Source organism: Myxocyprinus asiaticus, chromosome 17 (assembly GCF_019703515.2).
Source record: "Myxocyprinus asiaticus isolate MX2 ecotype Aquarium Trade chromosome 17, UBuf_Myxa_2, whole genome shotgun sequence".
NCBI classification, from domain to species: domain Eukaryota; kingdom Metazoa; phylum Chordata; class Actinopteri; order Cypriniformes; family Catostomidae; genus Myxocyprinus; species Myxocyprinus asiaticus.
The window spans coordinates 35753304-35778649 of NC_059360.1; the positions used below are offsets into that span (position 1 = coordinate 35753304).

The 25346-nt window shown below is 39.9% G+C and overlaps 1 protein-coding gene across 2 annotated transcripts in view; it reads left to right on the top strand.

Moving 5' to 3' along the window:
- actn2b (actinin, alpha 2b) overlaps positions 1-25346 on the top strand; it is a 32424-nt gene extending 7078 nt beyond the window's left edge. The window contains exons 4-22 of one of the 2 annotated variants that reach the window (XM_051722524.1): positions 1843-1929; positions 2596-2683; positions 2825-2903; positions 12200-12281; positions 13979-14064; positions 14180-14272; positions 14716-14946; positions 16042-16189; positions 16426-16576; positions 17855-17963; positions 18538-18678; positions 18782-18964; positions 21351-21485; positions 21853-22032; positions 22293-22439; positions 22960-23037; positions 23348-23413; positions 24683-24841; positions 25045-25346. In XM_051722524.1, the coding sequence (XP_051578484.1) occupies positions 1843-1929; positions 2596-2683; positions 2825-2903; positions 12200-12281; positions 13979-14064; positions 14180-14272; positions 14716-14946; positions 16042-16189; positions 16426-16576; positions 17855-17963; positions 18538-18678; positions 18782-18964; positions 21351-21485; positions 21853-22032; positions 22293-22439; positions 22960-23037; positions 23348-23413; positions 24683-24841; positions 25045-25203 (2402 nt within the window). In that variant the 3' untranslated portion in view covers positions 25204-25346. The remainder of the gene's footprint in view (positions 1-1842; positions 1930-2595; positions 2684-2824; positions 2904-12199; positions 12282-13978; positions 14065-14179; positions 14273-14715; positions 14947-16041; positions 16190-16425; positions 16577-17854; positions 17964-18537; positions 18679-18781; positions 18965-21350; positions 21486-21852; positions 22033-22292; positions 22440-22959; positions 23038-23347; positions 23414-24682; positions 24842-25044) is intronic. The other variant, XM_051722523.1, reaches the window with a different exon arrangement.

The following is a 25346-nucleotide window of genomic DNA, read 5'->3' on the forward strand; positions in this document are numbered from 1 at the left end:
ACAGGTCATGCTAGCTACTGTACAATACTCATGTCAAAGCAACATACTAAACAAACAGATATTTAGAAAGTCTACAATCAGAAGGTCTTCACGTCATATTTATAATAAAGACTCAATAACTGGTATGTGCATGATTTGTTTTTCCATCGACATGGCAGCCAACATGAATAATGAAGAATAACCACTGCCTTACCTAAAGCAGCAAAGTCCAACACTTGAACCTGCATCATATATGCCATCATGTGCTATGCCTATCAACAATGCCAGAGTCAACTTGAGATGTTTGCCAACCTAACATGTTCAAGGAATAAATCTAATGAATAAATTCATATTTTTCACTTAAGTCATCTCAGTGCATGCTTGTTTTGAGGTGATCCACGGTGCGTACAGATGCACCGGTTGATCGCATACAACTGCAAACTCAAATGTTGATACGACTTGAATGGAATCACTTTTAATGCTACCAAAATTTCTTCAAAGATTTATGTTTCACAAATCAAATTGCTTGTTTATTATAGAACAAAAATGTCGAATATTTTAAGAAATTAAGACATTTTGTCTGCGTACTCAAACCATGTAGTACGTTGCTTGCAGCTGCTGATCCAGAGTCAGCTCTTCTCATCCCATTCTCAAAGTAAAGGGGAGCTGTATCACAGAGCAGTTCAGCTGCATAAGTCAGTGAACTGAACGAGTATTTCACCCTGTATATCATGCCGTGGCCAGTGGAAGGCTAGTCTTATAATGCCTCTACCTAAACGCGTTTACTGATTTTTTTTAATGCAGTGTATATTAACACATGAATCAATTGCGTTCACTCAACCGAATGTTGAACGTTAAATGCTTTAACATAAAGCAGTTCGGATGCAAACTGAACCTAGAGAAGTAGTTACGGACAGCTTTAAAACAAAGAAATTCGGATGCACAAACAGTCAGCGATCATTCCACGTTGTATTATCTGTATAACCGTGCTGTGGCCACGGGAAGACTTCTCCGGCTTATGCCTGTGCTATATTATACCACGAAAATGTGTGTTTACACACTTTTAAACGCAGCCTACATGAATCAGTTGCGAGAATCAAAGTATCACTTACTCAAATGTTACATTTTTTACGAAATGTTTCCTTATGAGTACACATTTATTAACTCTTGCTGTGATTGTCATGACAATGGCAACGTTTATGACAGCTGCTCATTTAAAGGGGTCATGAAATGGAAAATCAAAATGTCCAATGCTCCAGTGCACAAAAAAAATCCACCGCTGCAAATGATGAGTACAACTGTATTCCACTGAAGTGTTCAGATTTGCATTCCTTAACCAGCAATATTTTGCCATTTTTAAAACAAATTTCAGGGTGGGCTAAAAGAAGACTTGTGCTCTGCCCATCGCTGATAAGCATGGCTCATACTCTCTAGAACTACAGTACTCATCAGGTGCACACTACAGTGCCCATCATGCACACACATATTGCAACTTCACTGAACATCTCTAGTAAGCCTCCCACTCTCTAGAACTACAATGCCCATCATGCCCCTCCTCGAAGTTTGCACACTTTTACTCCTGATTTATCACAATACTGGAAAAGGAGAGGTGTACAAAAGCAACACATTACTTATTTTTTAAAATAACTCTAAAATAAAAAATATTGGTTTACTTTACTCGTTACTTGAAAAAAAGTAATCTGATTACTTAACACAATTACTTTTATTGCGTTACCCCCAACACTGCTCATAAGTTATTTAATTCCATATGTTACAGACAGTTTGTTAGGTTTAAAGTCTTAAAGTGGTTTAAGAGTAATTCTAAAGGAACTAAGCAATGATTTAGCTGTTGTGTGTTTGTAGAAATTGTGGATGGTAATGTGAAAATGACTCTTGGAATGATTTGGACTATCATCCTTCGCTTCGCCATCCAGGATATCTCTGTGGAAGGTAATACAAAGCCACAATCCTAACAAGCCACACAACAGCTGCACAGATAGTTGCAAAACACACAATAACATTGCTGGAATAATATAATGCCATTCTGCTATTGACTTTAGTGCTTCAATAAATTCCACTAGGATTTGTTGGTGGAATTCATAACAGCATGAAGTCAGTCATACACTATTTGCGTTATGTGCAAATCAGCTTTAATTAACGTATGGTTATGGCATGGTTTCATATGACCTGGTGATGTGTGTAATTTTTTCAGTGTAACAATACTTTCTCCTAACACAGTTTAAAATGCAAAGACAACCATAAGATAATTATTTGTAGGCTGATTCTTCCAAAAACTGTCAAAACATTATCAAAGCATTGCTCTGTTTGTGTGACATAGCAACATTACCTCAACTAATGGCTTGTGGTTTCTGTATTGCGTGATCTGTATGTGTTGAACAATGCGAGACATGTATTTGGGTGAAACTGTTTGAAAACAGCCATTATTTTGGCAGTGCAGTTTGGGGACAATAGTGGCACAGAAAAGACACACTACACCTTCAAATGCTACATCAATTTGATACAAGATGCAGCAGTCCAGGGCCAAAATTAAATATCAGTCATACATGTTGAATATGTTTGTATGATATAAAGATTCTCTCAATTGTCGTCTTTCAGAAACTTCCGCAAAAGAAGGACTTCTACTATGGTGTCAGAGGAAAACCGCTCCCTATAGGAATGTTAATGTTCAAAACTTTCATGTCAGGTGAGGCTTATTTTTGAGTACAAAAACAAAATTGTCAGATGAGGCAATACCAGTATTGGTTTTCAAATGCAATAGTGAAATCAAAACCTTTTATCAACCATTTGACCCCAACATGACCCTGATTCTCTCTTTCTGGTGAAGCTGGAAGGATGGATTGGCGCTGTGCGCTCTCATCCACAGGCACAGGCCTGACCTTATTGACTACGCCAAGCTCAACAAGGTCTCGAGTGTTTCCCCAGATTAACATTTGACCCTCTGGGACATATAGTCTAACAGTCCTTTCACAATAGTAAATTAACACATATGCCACAACATTTTGATCTTCACTTCTATTGATATCACTTTACAGATGGTGTGTGTTTACACTAACAAGTTTACCTTTATTATTGTTTCCTCACGAATATCATATTCTAGTCACCACATTCCTACTTTCAGGAATTCAAGGATTTTAATCTTTGAAATTAATGCTTGATCTTTTAATTGTGGATAATCCCACTCTTCAATTCTTGCATGCACAATCAGAATGTCACTGTTTTGTGCTTCTTGTGGCTTCAATAGCTGGAGGGATGGACTGGCCTTCTGTGCGCTTATTCACAGACACAGACCAGAACTGATAGACTTTCAGAACCTAAAGGTAGCATAACTCTTCATGCTATTTTTGGGTGTGCTTGTTTTCCACAAGTATATGTATATAATAGATTAGATGCTCATTCCTGCACCTAGAGATTGACCTAGAGTTTAATTCCAACTTTAACACACCAGCCTGTCATTTTCAAGTGAACCCCAAAACCATGGCTGCATGCCAGTTTGCATACAAATTAAAAGTACTGTATGTAGGCTTTTTCCATGGTAATGGGTAAGTACATACCATTGAGTATGTAATTAGAAATTTTGCAAGTATTAGTCGTACTATCATAAAATTGCCTCTTGATACCACGGACCCACTTGCTGTGTACGGTTTGCATTAACAAGCGTTTGGTTCTAGTAAGGGCATAGGTTTGTTTTAAAAGTTGGTAGGGATATATTACAAGGAGGATAATATTCAAATAGTTGGTTTTAAGAAAATGCGAGAACGTCAGTCTGGTAATATAGGGAAAATAACATTATGTCCTCCTATATGTAACATTTCACATTTCTTTGGCCCACTACATTAAATACTATTCAGATTTATTTATTTTTTGTTTTTTTTTGGGAAAAATAAACGGGTTTAAAACTGACCACTAGGGCTGCACGATATGGAGATAAAATATAATATATGGAAAATCTTGTTGGATTATATGATGAAAATATGTAAGATTAATGTGTCAGAATTTACATTTTACTCCTACTTTCCAGCGGCCCTCACTCCCACATACTTCACCCCTTTACCTGGCACATTCATTCACATTCAAATAAGTCTCTCATTAGAGGGTGCTTACTTGCCGTGAAAGCTGAATCCTCCATTGGGCCGCATGGAAAACTCAGGATGTTTTTTTTTTTTTTTCTTAGACAGAAAACATTTGTGCACAGAGAGTATGCTTGTTTAAATCTATCAATTTCAAGGATTGGACCTAAAATACAAATGGAAATCTGTGTAATCTCCAGAAAATTATTTTTAAAAGTTGTTATGCAGTAATCAAAAACGACTATGATTGGTGCATCCTGAACATAGCTTAGAAAAGCAACAGGTGCCACGTGACAATGCCTGCGCTGCTCCAGAAGAGGTGGGACAATAATTTAAGCATGAATTGTGATACTGAGGAACTTTAATAGCCATTAAAAATAAAATAAAAACATAGTGTAAAGTTAAAGTATTTTCTATATGCTAAAATTGCCCATATGTTGTTTGGGACATTTATGATTTTCTAAAAGTTGGTAGGGACATGGCCATACCATCCCTACCTAAATCTGTGCCTATTTCCCTCCAAAAAAAATGGCCTTCATACATTTAAAAAGTGCTGTTGAAGCTTTGGTGCTGCGTTCCTCAATGTATTTCTACATTTGAAAAAGTCAAAAGAGAACTCACCTTTTTCAAAGCGCAAGCGGCGATAGTAGCTAAAAAAGCATGCATGAATGCACACTTTAAAAATTTACTGGAAATAACATACCATCTGGCACCTTTGGCCACGTCTAACACTAATATTTTTCCATTTGAAAACGTATTGATTTCGCTATGTTTACTCATTTCATTTAAACTTGAACAGCGTTTTCCTCCACCGAAAACGTTCGATGATGTTAGGAAACTGAAAATAGTGTTTTCAAACAAAACGGATTAGTGTGGTTGTGGCCTTTATTTAGGATTGATAGTATGCAAATTGGGATACAGCTCTTTTTTAACTGTTTCTGATGTACTTGATTAAAGGTAGATGTAAACTCTGCAGGAATGACGATTTACAGGGCTGGATTGAGCTCCTCTGTAATAGATGAGGTGTTGTTTTGTTAAAAGATAGTGAAAACAAATTTGTAGTTTATGTTTGTGAGCTGTAATTAGCAAGTAGTTTTTTTTTTGTGCTATATTTAGATGTAAGTCAACCTAATTGTTGTAGTTATAGTGAATGTAGTTCAACACACATATGCTCTTTAGTTGTTATGGCAGGTATGGCAGTCAAGAAGCAAAGAGAGAAAGCCAGTCCATAGCATTTTTCCCAGAGGACCGTGTGGGTTTACAATAATCCTGACCCGGAATAGAATTTGGGAAAGTGAGCCACATAAGAGGAGCACCAGAGCTGTTTCTGAAAGATGCTTTCTAATAAACTACCAGTGGGAATTCTAATAACTTTAGCCCCTCTGAATAGATCAAGGGCCATTTAAACAGTTCTAAAACGGTTTAAACCAGCATAAGATGGTTGGCTGGTCTTAGCTTGTTTAAGCCGGTCTGATTGGTCTCCCAGCATGGACAAGCCGGTGTTCAGTTGGTTTATCTGGTTGGTCAGCTGATCTCTTAGCCTGACCAGCTGCCAAGTGCTCCAAACCCCTACTGTAAAAAACAAGCAGACCAGTCAGTCCCAACCTGGCTTGGAGACCAGCTAAGACCAGCACACCTTCTAGGCTAGTATAAGATTATTTTTACCACGGAAAGCACGTTAGAATTTCAGTGTAGACTAGGTTTTATTCAGTTAGACTTTGTAATGTTTGAGTGCACTTAAGGTCTTTTATTATTATGTGAATGAGTGTGGTTTACCTGATGTGTACTATGATTTTAATTAGATGTTGGATCAGATCACTGAAGATTAAGGATTTATTTAGCTTGACAGTTCAGTCAGTTCAACAGTAACTGAACAAAAGAACACTCATACACACATACACATTCCTATCCCTTTCAGCTGTTGCTGTTAGCTCCAGGTGAGCTTGAATGGGGTAATCTGGTGTTTAGTATGGACCCTGGTGTCCCAGTTTAGTCATGGGCATCAGGAAGATCCAGGACCCTCATGGATCCCCTGCAGCTGCTGATGTCCTGCAGTGTGGCTTTTTATTGACACAGACAGCAAAAGCTTGATCTTCAAACCCTGCTTATACAGTATACACAGACCCAAAAATACATCCTACCATAAATATACAATATATGGATGGTATCATTGGATACAATATGATTTGCTTTTGTGTGTGACCTATGACTAGGAGAGTATTACTCTGCTGCTTTATCTGAAATTTCTTACTTTGTTTTAACACAATCTGCCTGCCTTTTTCACCATAGAGCCATATTTCTCACACTGTTAATAAATATTTGCAAATAATGGCCCTGAGCTGTCACACATTTGTCATTTTATGGCTTCTATATAGTTTCTCTTTGCTGAGGTATAGAACAGGACACAATAACTATACAAAAAGTCTTAAAAGCAAACAATCTTTCAATAAAGGCAGTTTATTTAGTTTTCTTGATACATCATGTTTTTGTTTAAGATGAAAAATCCTTAGGAATGTAATTTTTCTCCTCCAAAATGTCAAGGTTTACAGTTGTCCCTCCCCACTGGTGGCACCTGAATACTGACACTCAGTACTCAATACTGCATGAAAAAATATTTTGATTTATGTCTTATTTAAAGGATTAGTTCACTTAAAAATGAAAATTTTGTAATTTACTCACTCTCATGTTGCTAAAAACCTGTATGACCTTCTTTCTTACGTATGTGGAACACAAAAGATGTCTGGCAGTATGTTAGTCTCAGTTACCATTCACCTTCATTGCATCTTTATTCCATAAAATGAATGTGAATGGTGACTTAGGCTGTCATTGTGCCTAACATCGGTTTTTGAGTTCCACAGAAGAAAGAAAGTCATACAGGCTTGGAATAACATGAGGGTGAGTAAATTATTTTCATATTTGGATGAACTTACCCTGTTAAGTTATTCTTATATATTTTCTTATAAAACTAAAGTTCCCTTTTGACTCAGTACACCTGACATTGCGTTTATTAATGCATATGGGGAGTGCCTTCCTACACAACCTAGTTGAAACCTCTCTACAATAACGGCAATAGTATAATAATTCTAAATATTCTGTTTTGGCATGAAACTGTCTGCTATATAAGCAGGTGCACAAACACCATTTCCTCAGAATTTCTTCCTTCAAGACAGCAATCGTCTTATCTAGAAACCCTCTAACTTTGCCGTCGATATACACGAGTCAGCGGGCAGAATCTTCACAGGAAGACTTTCCGTACGCCTGCAGTGCTCCGGCGAACATCAAACCGCCTCGCTGCTTGACACTTCGCTGGTGAACAGGCCTCAGCATCCTGATTCTGCACAGCGCTTCGGCAGGGTTTGTGTATCCTTACAAAGCAAATGTATATTGTGTGAGATAAATATAAATATATATTTATTTATACACTACCGGTCAAAAGTTTTGAAACACTTATTCTTTATTATAATTTTTTTATTCACATTTTAGAATAATAGTAAAGTCATCAAAACTATGGAATAACATAAATGGAACAATGGGAATTATGTTGTGACTAAACAAAATCCTAAATAAATCAAAACTGTGTTATATTTTAGCATCTTCAAAGTAGTCACCCTTCGCCTAGAATTTGCAGACATGTAAACAGTATTGAAGGAGTTCCCATATACAGTATGTTGGGCACTTATTGGCTGCCTTTATTATTTGGTCCAAGTCATCAATTTCAAAAACTTTTTTTTTTAAATTAAATTTTAGTTTTATAATGAAATAAATTAATATGGTGGCACAATTATATTTTTGTCTACAAAACTAATTTCAAACATTTAAGCATTCGCCTTCCGATCAAAAGATTTTTAAGATCATGAGAAACATTTCACGAGAGGCACATCCTGCCGTCAGAACAGCATGAGAGATGCATTTACTGTCTGCGCCGCACCCAAGCAGAGTCAGCTCTCATGGAGACGGACTGTCCTCACTGTGCATGAGTTTCAAGATGCTTCACTTCACCCTCATTCTGAGGGACGATTCAGCCTCACACGCCCTCCCACCCGCCTCTTCTGTGATACCCGAGGATTCATATGAGGAGGCATGGTGGGGCTGCGAGGTTGAGCAGGATGACTTTGAGGTGGTCCTCGTGCCGGCACATGCCCCATGAGCCCCTCAATCTCCACGAAGTGCATGTTTTCCGATGCGCTATGTGCGAGATGATCTCCGGCCTTCTGAAAGAGCGTGTGGCCTCGTCTCGTTCAGCGGTTCTGACGCTGGGGATAATAATGACGATGTCATGTCTCTCGATGCATCAGGCGAGTGATCAGTGGATGATGCTGCCGCCCCTCCCCCAGCGAGGGCAAGGAACGTGCACACACCACTGACAGGGAGATGCTCTGGTGGTCGAAGAGCTTCACCTTGAGTGGTCTTCCCCAGAGGAACCTGAATAGTCTCGCCTCGATGAATGGTTCCTGCAGTCAGGACGCCGTCAAACAACTGCATCCCGCAAATCTGCCCCATTCTTCCCTGAAGTTCATAATGAATTGTCTAAGTCCTGGTGCGCGCCCTTCTCGGCATGCTCGCACAGTGACGCCATCCTCATGGATCACAGGGATGAAAATGGTTATGCCCAACTACCACTAGGAGGTGGTAGCGGCACACCTCTGCCCAGCGAGTAACAGGGCATGGAAATCATGGCCCATACATCTTTCCAAAATGTGTCGACAAACATCCGCACTGGCGGGAAAAGCTTACTCAGCAGCAGGACAGGCTGGATCAGCACTCCAGGTATTTCAAGCCAAGATCCTCAAGCAAATGGACGAGTAAGGCTTCGATCCAGAGACATTCAAAGAGCTCCGCACCGCAACAGACTTAGCACTGTGTGCCAAGATAGTCACTGCGCAGACCATCGGCAAGTCCATGGGCAACCTGGCAGTTCTGGATCGACATATATGACTGACCCTCACAGAAATGAGTGATAAGGAAAAAGCCACTCTGTTGGATGTCCAGTGTCTCCAGCCGGCCTCTTTGGCAGCTCTGTGAATAAGTTTGCTGAGCATTACATCACGACTCAACAGCAGTCACATGCTATGAGACACTTCATACCCAAATGGAGTACATCACATTCGGTTCACCCTCGCTATGTTTCGAGCCAGCGCCTGACTAAAAGCCCCATACCTGCGTCCTCACCGACACCTGCATTTCCCCCGCCCACCCGCCCGTGCTGGTGGGAGAAACACCCCCGTGCTCAAAAGCGCTCCTGACGGGCACAACCCTTTGAAGCGGAAAGCAGAGCCCGCAGTTCCCTCCGGGTCTGCTCCGAAAAAGGCTCGATTGGAGACACAAAACACTGTTCCACATCTCCCCACTGCTGTTTGTCGGGAAAGGAATATTGTTGTTCACGGTATTGTTCAAAAAGTTGTTTCTGTGTCTTGCACTCAAATAAGTGCAAAAAAGAATACAACACTTATTGCAAATCATACGGTGAGCAAACCAAATTGCCCTCTGACCCGTTACGCAGATGTATGGTGAGCCCTAACGGGTATTTTAGAATGGCTGCAAAAAACGATTGAACATGGTTATACGATCCAATTTGCACGGTTTCATTCTGAAGACGGGCCAGTGTTATGAGCTGAAATACACAATCTCCTCGCGATTAGAGATTGTGCCAAATTGTCAAGCCCAAAAACGGTTTTACAGCCGTTATTTTCTTGACCCAAAGAAAGTCGGCGGGCTTCGGCCGATTCTGGATCTGAGACATTTTAATTGTGCACTCACAAAGCGCCCGTTCAAAATGATTACTCATAAACGGATCTTATCGCATGTACGCCCACATGATTGGTTTGCGTCAACTGATCTGAAGGACGCGTACTTTCATATCCAAATTGTACGACATCACAGGATGTTTTTGAGATTCACGTTCAAGGGAACTGCATATTAATTCAAAGTCCTGCCCTTCGGACTGTCTCTGGCTCCTTGCACATTCACAAAGTGCATCGATGCGGTTCTCGCCCCTCTGAGACAGAGCGGTGTGCGCATCTTGAACTACCTCGACGAATGGCTGTTACTGGTGCAATCAGAGACTCTGAACAGCTTGGGCCTCAATGTGAACTGGGGAAGAGCACGCTCTCCCCCAACCAACAAATCTCCTATTTAGGAGTCTGCCTTGACTCCACGAGCGGGCGCGCGCACCTCACGAGCGAGAGCATTCAGGCTATTCTACAGTGTCTGTCTCAGTTCAAACTGGGGAGAACACTTCCACTGAAGCTGTTTCAGAAAGCCTTGGGATTTATGGCACATCAACTGCCTAGAGCTATTGGCTGTATTCCTAGCCTTGAAGGCTTTTCAGTCAGAAATAGCGAACGGTCATGTTCTAGTTCGCTCAGACAACATGACAGTTGTGGCATACATAAACCGCCAAGGCAGAATTCATTCACCGCCACTGTTGAGACTGACGTGTCACCTCCTCCTATGGAGCGAGCATCATCTCCTCTCCCTGAGAGCGACGTATGTCCCAGGCCGCCTGAATTACGGCGCGGATCTACCGTCATGCCAAGGGGTGATAACGGGCGAATGAAGACTTCATCCTCAAACTGTATTGAGGATTTGGTGAAAATTTGGCAAAGCAGAAATCAATTTATTTGCCTCAGTGGGGAATACCCACTGTCCCCTCTGCTACTCGAAGTCCCAAGACCTGCTGGGAGCAGACACAATGGCACACAAATGGCCGGCAAAACACAAATATGCATTTCCCCCAGTGTGCCTGATTCACTCTTGTCATATGCAGAATCCGAGAGGACAAGGAAACGATTCTATTGGTTGCACCAAAATGGCCCAACCAGCCATGGTTTCCGGAAATGACAGAGATGCTGTACATCTCGCAATGGGAAATACAGCTGAGGAAGGCACAATCTGGCATCCCCAGCCCCAGCTGTGGAACCTGCATGTGTGGCCCCTGAACGGAGCGCGCTAAACGCACCAGAACTGACACATTCAGTCATAAACACCATTTTACAGGCCAGAGCACCATCCACGAGATGCCTCTACGCGCTAAAGTGGAACGTGTTCACTGATTGTTGTCTCTCACATGGCAAAGACCCAGTAAACTGCTCCATACATGAAATTCTCTTCTTTTTTTCAAGAGCGATTAGACGCAGGACTCACTCCGTCAAAGTGTATGTGGCAACTATATCTGCGTATCACGTACATGAAGCCGACGCCTCTATAGGTAAGCATGATTTAATCATAAAGTTCCTTAAAGGAGCAAGACAATTAAACCCACCACGGCCGGCTACAGTCCTGACTTGGGACTTAACTTTAGTCCTAAAAGCTCTCGCAGGGCCCCTTTTCGAGCCTTTGGACTCTGTTGATTTGCGCATGCTCTCCATTAAGACCGCACAACTGCTGAAACGGGTCGGTGACCTACATGCACTATCAGTCGGCAATTCATGTCTGGAATTTGGCCCTGGTCTTTCAAAAGCCACAGTCAAACCCAGAAAAGGGTATGTGCCTAAGGTCCTAACCACACCCTTCAGAGTACAGGTGGTTCACTTTCAGGCCTTCTTCCCTCCTCCATTTAATTCGGATGAGGAACAATCATTGCATTTGTTATGCCCTGTGCGGGCACTACACGCACACGTTGAGGGTACACGCCAGTTCAGACTGTCTGATCAGCTCTTTGTATGCTATGGAGGACTCACAAAAGGAATGTCCGTCTCCAAGCAAAGACTTTCTCACTTGATTGTAGATGCAATTGCCCTGGCTTATGAGTCGCAGGGTAAGACTTGCCCAATTGGTGTTAAAGCCCACTCAACTAGAGGCATGCCTCCTCATGGGGTGTGTACTTACAAGACATATGTTTTGCAGCAGGATGGTCCTCTCAAAACACATTCGCAAGGATTTACAACCTAGATGTAACGTCTCTCTCTCTCTCTCTCTTCATACTCATGTTGGTCACCGTCCCACGAGACTTCAGCGTCATGCTTCTTTTCTGGGAGGTTATGTCGTGTAGTGCGGTGTGATGGGATTCTGTTCCCCATATGCATTAATAAATGCAATGTCAAGTGTACTGAGTCATAAGGGAACAAGGTTACGTACGTAACCAAGACATTTTTCTTATTTGTGCATTTTTCTCAACTTTTGTCTTCCTGTAGGATGATGCTTTGGGTAATCTGAATCTGGCATTTGACATTGCTGAAAAACATCTGGACATCCCCAAAATGTTGGACGCAGAGGGTAAACAATAATGTGAAGTTAGAAACTTTTAAAAAATTGTCTTGTCAATTTAAGGAACTTTCAGCACGAATAGAGTTTTGGGTGTTTGCAGTTTCTTTATATTCTCAGACCCAATTATCAATCTCACTTGGATATTTAAGCCAATTCAATTTTATTTGTATAGTGAGTTTCAAAGTAGATTGTATTTGGTTTCAAATCAGCTTGACATAAGTAGAACATTAATACTCCCAGAGCACAATCCAAAGGTAAATAAATCAAGGAAAAACACACTTAGATGTTTTGGTAGGAAGAAATTTTGTGGGGAACCAAGACGAGTCCTAGACCTAAACCTAGATTGCTTTCGAAAAAGCAGCAAAAATACAACATTGCAAAAATGGTTTATAAATTCTAAAATATTTTACTAAATTCTAAAATATTTATTTTTCTATCAATACCCCAACTTTAAAATGATTGCAAAATATGAATTTTGCTCCACAGTTCTAGTTAGCACAGACAGACCAGATGAAAGAACAGTCATGACTTATGTCTCCAGTTACTACCACACATTTGCAGAGGCTCAGAAGGTACATCTGCTCCCGGAGCTAATTCCAGATGTTTTGGAGATGTAGTTTCCCTAAAGTGTAGTGGCCCTTAAAGGGATAGCTCACCCAAAAATAAAAATTCTATCATAATTTACTCACCCTCATGCTAACCTAGATGTGTATGACTATCTTTCTTCTGCTGAACACAAATAAAGATTTATAGAAGAATATCTCAGTTCTGTAGGTCCATACAGTGCAAGTGAATGGTGGCCAGAATTTTAAAGGTCCAAAAAGCATATAATTTGATAAATCCAGGTCTTCAGAAGTTATATGATAGGTGTGAGTGAGAAACATATTAATATTTAAGTCTTTTTTTACTTAATTTTTTTATTTTCCTCCCTGCCAAGTAGGTGGCGATATGTACAGACAATGCGAATTGCCTTATCAAAAAAAGAAGAATGTGAAAGCAAAGTCTTTTAGCAAGTCAGTCCACTGTCAGCCATCTTTGGAATGCTCTCGGAAGGCTAAATCCAGTAATGCCAGTGCAGCTCCTAGCTACTTGAATGGAGAAAGGCCAAAATCTCAAAAACAGTTGGTCAAGATTACAATCAAAGAACATATTTCAAATCACCAAAAAAATCTGACAATACTGAAATAATAAATTATGATTCTTAACCTCATATTACGCTAAAAATGGCTTGTATAGGGGCCTGGGTAGCTCCAGAATCCAGGGTGTGCTGAGTGACTCCAGCCAGGTCTCCTAAGCAACAAATTGGCACGGTTGCTAGGGAGAGTAGAGTCACATGGGGTAACTATCCTCATGGTCACTATAAAATGTGATTCTCGCTCTCGGTGGGGCACATGTTGAGTTGTGCATGGATGCCGCGGAGAATAGCGTGGGCCTCCACACACGCTACTTCTCCGCAGTAACGCGCTCAACGAGCCATGTTGTAAGATGCGCTGATTGATTGTCTCAGACGCGGAGGCAACTGAGATTCGTCCTCCGCCACCCGGATTGAGGCGAGTCACTACGCCACCACGAGGACTTAGAGCGCATTGGGAATTGGGCATTCCATTGTATAGCTAATGCACATGCACGTTCTAATTCTTAATTCTTTTAGCGTGATTGTAGTTGTGTTTTGTGCATTTCCTCTCCTCTCCTCTCCTCTCCTGCAGACATTTTGAACACCCCTAAGCCAGATGAAAGAGCTATTATGACATATGTGTCCTGCTTCTACCATGCGTTTGCTGGAGCTGAACAGGTACTGAGTGCTAGAATGAGAAAAGCAGTTAGATCTTTGTCTTCCTCTTTGCCTAAGTCCCTCCACTACTATCCTTCTACTATCCTTCTATTCTTACTGTGTTTCTCACCTTCAGGCTGAAACTGCTGCTAACAGGATCTGTAAGGTGCTGGGAGTAAATCAGGAAAATGAGAAGTTGATGGAAGAATATGAAAGACTTGCTAGTGAGGTCAGGAGATACTGCACAGATATAAACATCCACACACACCAGATACACTCCATACACACTGCTAAATGCAAGAATACAGCTATTTACACACACCAACAATGCACAAACACATATATTCTTCTCTTATCAACATTCAAAATACATTTAACTTCCATAATGTGATATTTCATAGTGCAACAGAATATTCACAGGAAATAACTTACACAGGGCTTGTTTTTGATCAATCAGGATTTAATTGGTTCATAAAAATTAGGCTATAATCATTGGCTAATATAATGTTTTTGTACTCACATGGCCTTGGTTACATCAGCAAAAAAGATAAGTTGTGTCCAAGATTATGATGAAAGATTATGAAAATTGTTTTTTCCTTTAGAATAACACACACTGTTGAATCATGCACTATTGGAACAGAAAGTAAACGAAAACATTACTCTTCTCTCTAGCTGTTGGAGTGGATCAGACGTACCATTCCCTGGCTGGAGAACCGTGTGGCGGAGAAAACCATGGTGGAGATGCAGCGGAAACTGGAGGATTTCAGAGATTACCGCAGGATGCACAAACCATTCAAAGTGCAGGAAAAGTGTCAACTGGAGATCAGCTTCAACACCCTTCAGACAAAACTCCGCATCAGCAACCGGCCTGCCTTCATGCCCTCTGAGGGCAAGATGGTGTCGGTGAGAGCCTAACCCCCCACCTACTGTTTTTCGTTTTTTCCGATTTTTATAGCTTCTTTGGATTATTTTTCTGCTATTGGGTTCACAAAAGTATAGCTACACACACATAAAAAATCAATATAGTCAATATATTGTAACGGTGTAGTGAACTAGAACCCCCAAGGGGCAGCAAAGGGGTGCTAGAGGGTCCACATACATTTTCAGAGAAAAAATGCAAGAGTAAACATTTACATAATTTGACATTAAAAATCTGAATGAAACACTAATAAAGACTACAAATAAATTTCAATTAAATTGAAAATATTTTATACATAAACCATTACTCTAAAAGGGGGTTGAATAAAAATATTTTTTACAAACAAAATATTTTCCTGATAATATTTTAAATGTGCACTCAGTAACTTCTTGGACTTACACTGACACCTAGTGGCTTGGATGCAGCATCAGTTAAAATCAGTAGTTTTCAGTTTCAGATGCCATTGTAGAAATTTAGTATTCACAATCAGCCATGATTATATTAATCAGTTAGTGAAAGTGTCAAATAACAGGATGCTTACTGAGATTAAGCAAGTAGTATTCAGCTGGTCATGTGATTTCTAAAATGGCAGCCCCCATGTGCGGACCCTCTCCATGTAGAATTAAACAGCTTTAAACAGCTAATTTTTAATGTGAGTGGGTATGATTTCCTACATATATTGCGAAATTGCAATACATGTCTTTAGGAGTTAAACTTTTTAAATGAGGAAAAATTACTGAGTGCACCTTTAAGAATTTATTTTGGCTTTAGTAAAATGACAATATACACGGCAATTATTTCATCTTGCAAACACCATGCTGTCTTTATAATGTCACGTGTAAAATTTTTCTCACACAGCATAAATGGGTCTTTATACATGAAAATATATAATGTAGCTGCTTTTATACTTCAGGAGCGGGGTCCCTCGCAAGGGGATCATCATATTTGGTGGTCCGTGGCATCAGAAAGTTTGAAAACCCCTAAACTAGTGGACTATCATGATATCATGAAGTATATAATAGGGTCAGATTGTGGTTGTTTTTGAATGTGGTTAAATGTTAGTATGTGTGTTTGTGCAGGACATAGCGAGTGCGTGGCAGGGGCTGGAACAGGCTGAGAAAGGCTATGAAGAATGGTTGTTGACTGAAATCCGGAGACTGGAAAGATTGGACCATCTGGCAGAGAAATTCAGACAGAAAGCTACCAACCATGAGAGCTGGGCTGCAGGTGAGTCACGAACAAAGAGTTTGTGAGTTTCATTACATTGATGCTTTACAGTAACGCTGAACGGAGTTTGTCATCCACCTGGCCAGCTTTGAAAGTCCATACTGCAGAAAATCTGACTCATTGACTCTTTAAGATCAAATTGCTTGTGTTGGACTACTGCACACCTGCAAGCCTCTTTGGAGAAAAGCGTCTGCTTAATTAATATATCTAAATGTAATTTAAATGCTTTGCAATAGGTAAGGAGGAGATGTTGACACGAAAGGATTATGAGTCCGCATCACTAATGGAAGTTCGAGCTTTGCTGCGGAAACACGAGGCATTTGAGAGTGACCTTTCCACCCATCAGGACAGAGTCGAGCAAATCGCTGCTATTGCTCAGGAGCTCAAGTATGACCTTTAACCCCTTCACAAACCCCTTCAATAATGAGTGTCTTCTACTGTATATGCTCGAGCATAACACTTATGAATAACATCTTGTGCCATGCCACAAAGAGTAGTGGAGGAAGTTTAGATTATCTTTGTTTGCTGGATGTTTAGCTTTTATTTAGGGTGAGTTGATGACACATTATAAAATATCATAATACCCCTGTCAGGTAAAATAACCCCATGTTTGGCTGGACCTCAGTAGTTTGATCTGTTTGTTCATTCTAGTGTGTATTTTGTCCTTGACACTGACCTGTCACGTTCCGTTTCCCAATGCCCTGCGGGGACTGGATAGCTTCATATCTCTAAAACTGCTTGTCCACAGCTACACACACACACTATGCTCACAGCATACTTAGTAGTTTGCTTTGCTGTCTTTCTATTTTAACATACATTATCTCCATGCAGGCCTGATTAATTGGCTGTGCGTGTGTCTATTTAGTCTGTGACTGATCTTTATGCTGTTGCTGTGGCTACAGTGTGATATCATTGATTAGCTATGGAGGTTTGCTATGATGGACACAAAAGGCAAACAGAAAAGAAACTCTATGAACCGTTTGACACTACTAAAAGGAGGCTGACAGTTGATTTTGTTTTGTAAAGTAAAAAGATGATATGGAATTCTTGCTCTTTTGAGATCAAAGAGGTAAATGTACATTTACAGTACTATACTGTAGTTTGCCAGTCTATAAGCTACTCGTAATATAAAGTAGTTAGATGACACATTTAAGCTATTGTTTTGAAAAAGTAATTAACTGCACTACAAGCTATTAACAAAAACACTGAAGCTACTTAATAGGGCAACATAACGTATACATGAACATTTAGGGGCAGTGGTGGCTCAGCAGTTAAGGCTCTGGGTTACTGAACCAGAAGGTCAGGGGTTCAAGCCCCAATACCAACAAGATGCCACTGTTGGGCACTTGAGCAAGGCCCTTGACCCCATTTGCTCCAGGGGTGCCATATGATGGCAAGAAACTTTGACTTACTGTACATTAGTGGTCTTCAGGAGAAAATGAATGCAAAAGTGTAGAATATTACCCTTTTCATTTAGTGGATGCAACAGAACCATTTTTAATCAGCGTCATTGTGACTGGATGTTTCTCCTTTTAACCACTAGAGGGAGACAGGCTCAACAGCAGCTGGCAGTGTTATATTGTTTCTTGAAGTCCCTCTCTGTCTCTTTCTGTCTGTCTGTCTGTCTGTCTGTCTGTCTGTCTGTCTTTGTCGGTCATTTTAAAGTGAGCTGGATTATCATGATGTGGCATCAGTGAATCAAAGGTGTCAAAGTATCTGTGATCTCTGGGACCAACTGGGCACACTCACCCAGAAACGCAGAGAGGCATTGGAGGTATGCTTTGTATGTGTGTGTGTGTGTGTGTGTGTGTGTGTGTGTGTGTGTGTGTGTGTGTGTGTGTGTGTGATAAATACTTATCTATAATTTTGGGACAAAGTTGTCCGCAGACGTGAGCTACGTATATCTAAGAAAACCTCCCTTTGAAAACGTTTTGGTATTTCCTCATTTAGGAAAACGATCCATACATAATTTTAATAAAAATACAAAACGTTTTCTTGTAGGGTTAGGATTAGGGTATGGGTAAGGGTAAGTCTATTATAATCAGCTGTATATAAAAACAATAGATGTCTTGAGGATGTGCTCATTTACATAGCAAGTGTGTGTTTATATTTTTTAAGGGCATATAATCTTTACCATTCTACAGTTTTTGTCTAGAATGTTTTGTGAAACATATTAAAGGAATAACTTACCCCAAAAAATGAACATTCTGTCATTATTTACACTTTCTCTTGTGGGTTAGTTAATGATTACAGAATTTTCCAAATTTGGGGAGCTGTTTCTTTGAAAGATCCAATGTGAAAACAATAAGCAGCTAATATGGTGTAAATCTGTGTTGTCATGTATGCAGAGGACAGAGAAGCTTCTGGAGACAGTGGAGCAGTTGTTTCTGGAATATGCAAAGAGATCTGCACCCTTCAATAACTGGATGGAGGGAGCCATGGAAGACCTGCAGGACATGTTTATGGTGCACACCATTGAGGAGGTCCAGGTAAAAACACAGGAATCCTGATCTGCTCACAACACACACCCCAAGAAAGAGATACTGTAAATAAACATAAGTTTTCTTTGTCTGTGTTTCTCATTGTGTGCAGAGTTTGTTAGCCGGTCATGAGCAGTTTAAAGCCACCCTTCCTGAGGCAGATGCAGAGAGGCAGGCCATACTCGGCATTCAGCAGGAAGTTCTGAAGATCTCCCAAAGTTACGGTATCCGTGCAGATCTCACCAACCCCTACAGCACCATAACTACTGAAGAGATCGCCACCAAGTGGGACAAGGTCAGACAAGCACACAGTCTTAAAGGAATATTTCAATACCAGTTAAGCTTAAAGGATTAGTTCACCCAAAAATGATAATTCTCTCATGATTTACTCACCTTGAAGACATTCCAGACGTGTATATCTTTTCTTCTTCAGCAGAACAGAAATGAAGATTTTTATAAGCACATTTCAGCTCTGTTTGTCCATACAATGAAAGTGAATGTGTGCCGTGAGGCTGATTGACGGTCCAAAAGGCATATTTAGGCAGCATAAAAGTAATCCACACGACTCCAGTTGATCAAGGAATGTCTTCTGAAGCAAATCGATAGGTTTGTGTAAGAAATAAATCAATAATTAAAAAGTTTTAATCTTAAATCGTTGCTTCCGCCCACCGCTTTATTGCTGTTTGAAATGACCTAACTCTTGCGTGACATTCGTTCCTCTGTTGTAAACAAAGCGCATGCTTCCGACTTTTTGTGTGAACATGCCATTGTGCTTACATCGTGCGACAGCTCTGTGATGGGTCGACTGGTAGCAGGAAGCGTTTTTTAAAAGGTAATAAACCTATCGATTTGCTTTCAGAAGACATTCATTGATCAGCTGGAGTCGTGTGGATTACTTTTATGCTCCCTAAATATGCCTTTTGGACCGTCAAACAGCCATCAGCGTCACAGCACCCATTCAATTTCATTGTATGGACAAACAGAGCTGAAATGTGCTTATAAAAATCTTCATTTCGGTTCTGCTGAAGAAGGAACAACGAACATCTGGGATGGCTTAAAGGTGAGTAAATCATGAGAGAATTATCATTTTTGGGTGAACTAAACCTTTAATCGACAGCATTTGGGGCACAATGTTGATTACCACAAAAATTTACTTCAGCTTGTCCCTCCTTTTCTTAAAAAATAAAAAAAATAATCTGGGTTACAGTGAGGCACTTACAATGGAAGTGAATGGTGCCAATCCTTAAACGTTAAAATACTCACTGTTTCAAAAGTATAGCCACAAGATGTAAACAATGTGTGTTTATATGATTTTAGTGTGATAAAATCGCTTACTAACCTTTTCTGAGTTCACATGATTTTAGAGCAATAAAATCGCTTGCTAACCTTTTCTGTGTAAAGTTATTTCCTAATTTACAACTTTGTTGCCATGACGCCTTAATGCTGTAAACCTTGTAAAAATCTCTACAGCTTAAATAATAACATGATATTTAACAACAATTAATGTATGTGCTTTTTTTTTTCTCCCTTTTTCTCCCAATTTTGAATGCCCAATTCCCAATGTGCTTTTTAAGTCCTTGTTGTTGTGTAGTGATTTGCCTCAGTCTGGGTTGTGGAGGATGAATCCCAGTTGCCTCCACATCTGAGACCATCAACCTGTGCATCTTATCAAGTGGCTTGTTGAGTGCGTTGCCACGGAGACATAGTGCGGCTTCACGCCATCCACCGTGGCAACCATGCTCAACTCACCATGTGCCCCACTGAGAATGAACCACATTATAGCAACCAGGAGGAGGTTACCCCATGTGACTCTACCCTCCCTAGCAACTGGGCCAATTTGGTTGCTTAGGAGACCTGGCTGGAGTCACTCAGCACACCCGGGGATTTGAACTAGCGAACTCCAGGGGTGGTAACCAGTGTCTTTTACCACTGAGCTACCCAGGCCCCCCTATGTATGTGCTTTTTAATAGGCTTCACATTTCTGCCTTTAAACCCTCCAAAAACTGGCCCCATTCACTTCCATTGTAAGTGCCTCACTTTTTTTTTTAAGAAAAGGAGCAATGAGTCAAAATAAATTTTTGCAGTAATCAACATTATGCCACAAATGCTGTCGACAGATCATTACTTGTATTAAACCCAGAATATTATATAAAGAGTTTGGTGCTGTTTCATTGCTATTCAGGAAATGTAAAACAATAAGCTGAAATTCTAATTCTATCTCACATATTAAATTCATCTTTAATTTCCTGAGATGAGTTGGAATTGAGCCAACCTCTAAATATCTCTCCCAGTCTGTTGTATAACATTTGTTTCTCTGGACTCAACTATTTTTTTAGAGCGGTTTCTTAATAGAGCAGATCAGATAAACCAAAGGAATAACTGATAACAATCTGTTTAATGATTTGTTTTGTTTTTTTCCCAAATTTCCATGCTGATTCAGTCTGGCTAATGCTGGTTTGACCTTTCTAATAAAGCTGGTTGGCCAAGGAAGTCTCGCTTGTTAAGCTAGTTAAAAAGCCTGGGTGTGACACCAGCATCTAATCATATCTTGGTGACCAGCAATATATAGTCAGGGTTGACTATATTCTAAATCATTCTAAACAAGTTCTGTAATTTTCCAAACAGCAATAGTTCTTTTCAAGTGTGCCCCTAGATTATGATGAGGATGTATGTGCATTCAGGTGAAGAAGTTGGTTCCGCAGCGTGACAGTGCACTACAGGAAGAGTTAGCCCGACAGCATGCTAATGAGAGGCTCAGACGCCAGTTTGCAGCCCAGGCCAACCTCATCGGACCCTGGATACAGACCAGAATGGAGGTGGGTGGCTGATCCATCAGCAAATGAGACGTACACAAAATCTGTGACATGAAATTGATTTTTTATTTTAAACACTATTAAAAAAAAGAATTGACAACAGAGTATGTTGATTAATAATTTGGCAACGTTTTTGGCAGACTTTGGAGTGAACACTTCTGATAATCTGCCAAGCAGGCACAGTTATTGACTGTTGCCAATATGCTCAAAATGGTCAAATGGCCTGGCTGAAATCAGTCTATCACTAATATACTGTGTATATATTTCTATAGAAATGAATTATATGAATGATTATACATCTTTATAGTATAATCAAATAAAACAAGTGATTGCTTGACTTGTACCTGTACATGTGTTTATGACACAACAGGAGATTGGTCATTGTTCTGTGGAGATGGGTGGGACTCTGGAGGATCAAATGACCAAGCTGAAGCAGTATGAGCATGTGATTGTGAGCTACAAACCCAACATTGACAGACTGGAGGGAGATCACCAACTCATCCAGGAGTCACTTATCTTTGACAACAAACACACCAGTTACACCATGGAGGTATACAGACAACATGCACATGCATAAATCACATGTTATTCCTTCACTCCTGTAGCACAACTGGTAGAGGATGGCGCTTACAACCAGAAGATAATAGGTTTTATTCCCAGGGAACTCACATATTGATAAAATGTACATCCATGTTCATGCATAAACAGGTGTATTTACATATTATTATTTAAGAATAATACTAACACTCATCAACACGTTTAAATTGTGCCTTGATCCTGTTTTATTACTGCAATATCTTTCTTTTTCAGCATATTCGTGTTGGATGGGAGCTCCTCTTGACTACTATTGCTCGCACTATTAATGAAATTGAGACTCAGATTCTGACACGCGATGCAAAGGGCATCAGCCAGGAACAGATGAACGAATTCCGCTCCTCCTTCAACTACTTTGATCGGGTGCTGTACTCGGTGTTTACGCAAACTAACTACACTAACCTCTTTTACTTTACTAAACCGTATTTAATATACACTACCTCTCTACCCCACTGAGCATTATAATACTATATTATACTAAACAACATTTCTGTCCACAGAAACACATACATTTTCTTTTGCTTTATTTTATCCATGTTTTGCCTTCAATTTCTCAGAGGCTTCACAAGACAAAAGTGGTAAATATCTCTCATATCATATTGGTAAAAAAATATGTTAAGTTAAATACAATACCTGGAACATATTTCATTATACTGAGATAATTTTTTAATGAGTGAAGTAGATATGAATGGGATAATATATACAGTAGTTTAGCTGTGCATTGGGATAGAGTAAATGTGATGTTTAATTCATGTAATGAATTAAAGATTTAGCCAATAATTTTGTGCAGTTGTTGTCTCTTCTTTTAATCACCTTTTCACATTCTTTATTTCTAATTACTTTCTGTGTATGTGTATGTGTGTCTGTGGATACCTGCTCTCAGGAAGAGAAGGGTAAACTCAGGCCTGATGAGTTTAAAGCATGTCTAATCAGCCTTGGTCATGTGGGAAATGACAAACAGGTACTAATCACACCCCTCTCCCCAAAATGACTGCTAACACTTGACCCCAACATGTAGTTCTTTGCATAGATTGATACATATTTATTCCCCTGGCAGCAGGAGGTAGATCTGATGTATCTCTCTCCTGCTTTTTCTGTCTCCGGTTGTGTGCTGTCTCATCTGTTTCGGTATCTTTATGTGTGTGAATGTGTGTGTGCATTTCTGTGTTAGGTGCTACCTCTTTCCTTTCTCTCCATTGTATTGTTGTTCCTACCATGCCCCCCATCATCCGTCCACCCTCAACTGCTATCCTTTAACGTTTGCCGTGCAGAAGAAGAATGGTGTGATGGATTCTGATGACTTTAGGGCCTGTCTGATCTCAATGGGCTATGATCTGGTAGGGTTCAGAGAGGATAAAATAACACAAATCTGTCTTGTTTTCTAGTAAAAATATTTAAAATAAAAAAGTAGCTTTCTAATCAAAATTGCATACTGTTTTAAGACTTGTTTTCAGAGAATATATCCAGAATTTTAGTTTTAAATGTAAAGCTTTTTATAAATCGGAAAATAGTTTTTACTGGTTTTAATCAAAATGTAACAAAATTTAGTGGGGTTTAATGCCTAGAATTAATACTTTTTTGCCAAATAGGTAAGAAAAATACCTATTTGTTATATTTTCTGAAACTGTTAGATTTGTGTTTAAAAGAAGAAAAAGCAAGCAAAATTTTAGTGAGGTTTATGCTGAAAACAAGAAAAAGAATAGTTCACCCAAAACTGAAAATGTATTCCTCCTCATGCAATCTCAGATGTGTATGACTTTCTTTCTTCTGCAGAACACAAACAAATATTTTTAAAAGAATATCTCACAATTCAAGTGAATAATGACCAAAACTTTGAAGCTCCAAAAAGCACAGAAATGCAGCATAAAAGTAATCCATAAGAATTTAGTGTTTTAATCCATGTCTTCTGAAGCGACCTAATCGGTTTTAGATGAGAACAGTACCAAAATATAACTCCTGTTTCACTATAAATCTTGATTTCAGTAGTCTCTTTGGCGATCATGATTTCAAGCTCGATTACACTTCCTAGCACCATCTCGTGCTCTGTGCATGCGTCAAGCACATGCTCATGGGTCAGGAAGTGTAATCGAGCTTGAAATCATGACAGTTCCTAGAAATTGCAATGGTAAGATGTACAGTGAAAAAGGAGTTATATTTTGGCCTGTTCTCACCCAAATCCGATTGGATCGCTTCAGAAGACATGGATTAAACCACTGGAGTCTTATGGATTACTTTTATGCTGCCTTTGTGGTTTTTGGAGCTTCAAAGTTTTGGCCACCATTCACTGACATTGTAAGGACCTACAGAGCTTAAATATTCTTCCAAAAATCTTTTTTTGTGTCTGCAGAAGAAAGAAAGTCATACACATCTGGGATGGCACGAGGGTGAGTAAATGATGAGAGAATTTTCATTTTGGGGTGAACTATTCCATTTTTTTTTAAGTCATTTTTTTAGTGAGGTTTATAAATTGTGCTGTGTAAATTACCCATAAAATGAATACAATATACTGTATATAGCATATCATTTCAACATGTGATGATGGGGCAGTATTTCAGTTTTTAAATGCTATAAATGTGTATATATTTGTGTCTGGGTTTTTTTGTAAGGGTGAAGTGGAGTTTGCTCGGATCATGATGCTTGTTGATCCCAACACAACAGGTGTTGTGTCGTTCCAGTCCTTCATTGACTTTATGACTAGAGAGACAGCGGACACAGATACAGCTGAACAGGTCATCGCCTCCTTTAGGATTCTCGCTACAGACAAGGTGCGTGTGTGGGTTATGACTCTGAAATGAAGAGAGTAAACTCCTGCGGCCTTATTATTCACCTTTCATGAACACTGATTATCCGTACCTACTTATTGTATAACAAGAAAGTGTGGATATTTGGAAAGGGGTATGTTTGTACCTGAATTTTTTCACATATTCTTTCCATACACCTTAGCTGTTGTTTGTTGTGTCTTTTACAGCCGTATATTCTGGCAGATGAGCTGAGGCGAGAGCTTCCACCAGACCAGGCAGAGTATTGTATTAGCAGGATGCCCCCATACACCGGTCCCCGGGCCCTGAGCGGAGCCCTGGACTACACCGCCTTCTCCACTGCCCTCTACGGAGAGAGTGACCTTTAACCTCAACACCTGAGCTTGACCTTTGACCTTGAAAATCCCACCTCACTTGTTACCCCAGTAAATTTACCGAGCGGATCCAATGCACCAAAGAAATTAAAACATGCATGAAAGTTACATGAAATAAACTTTCATTTTCAGATTCA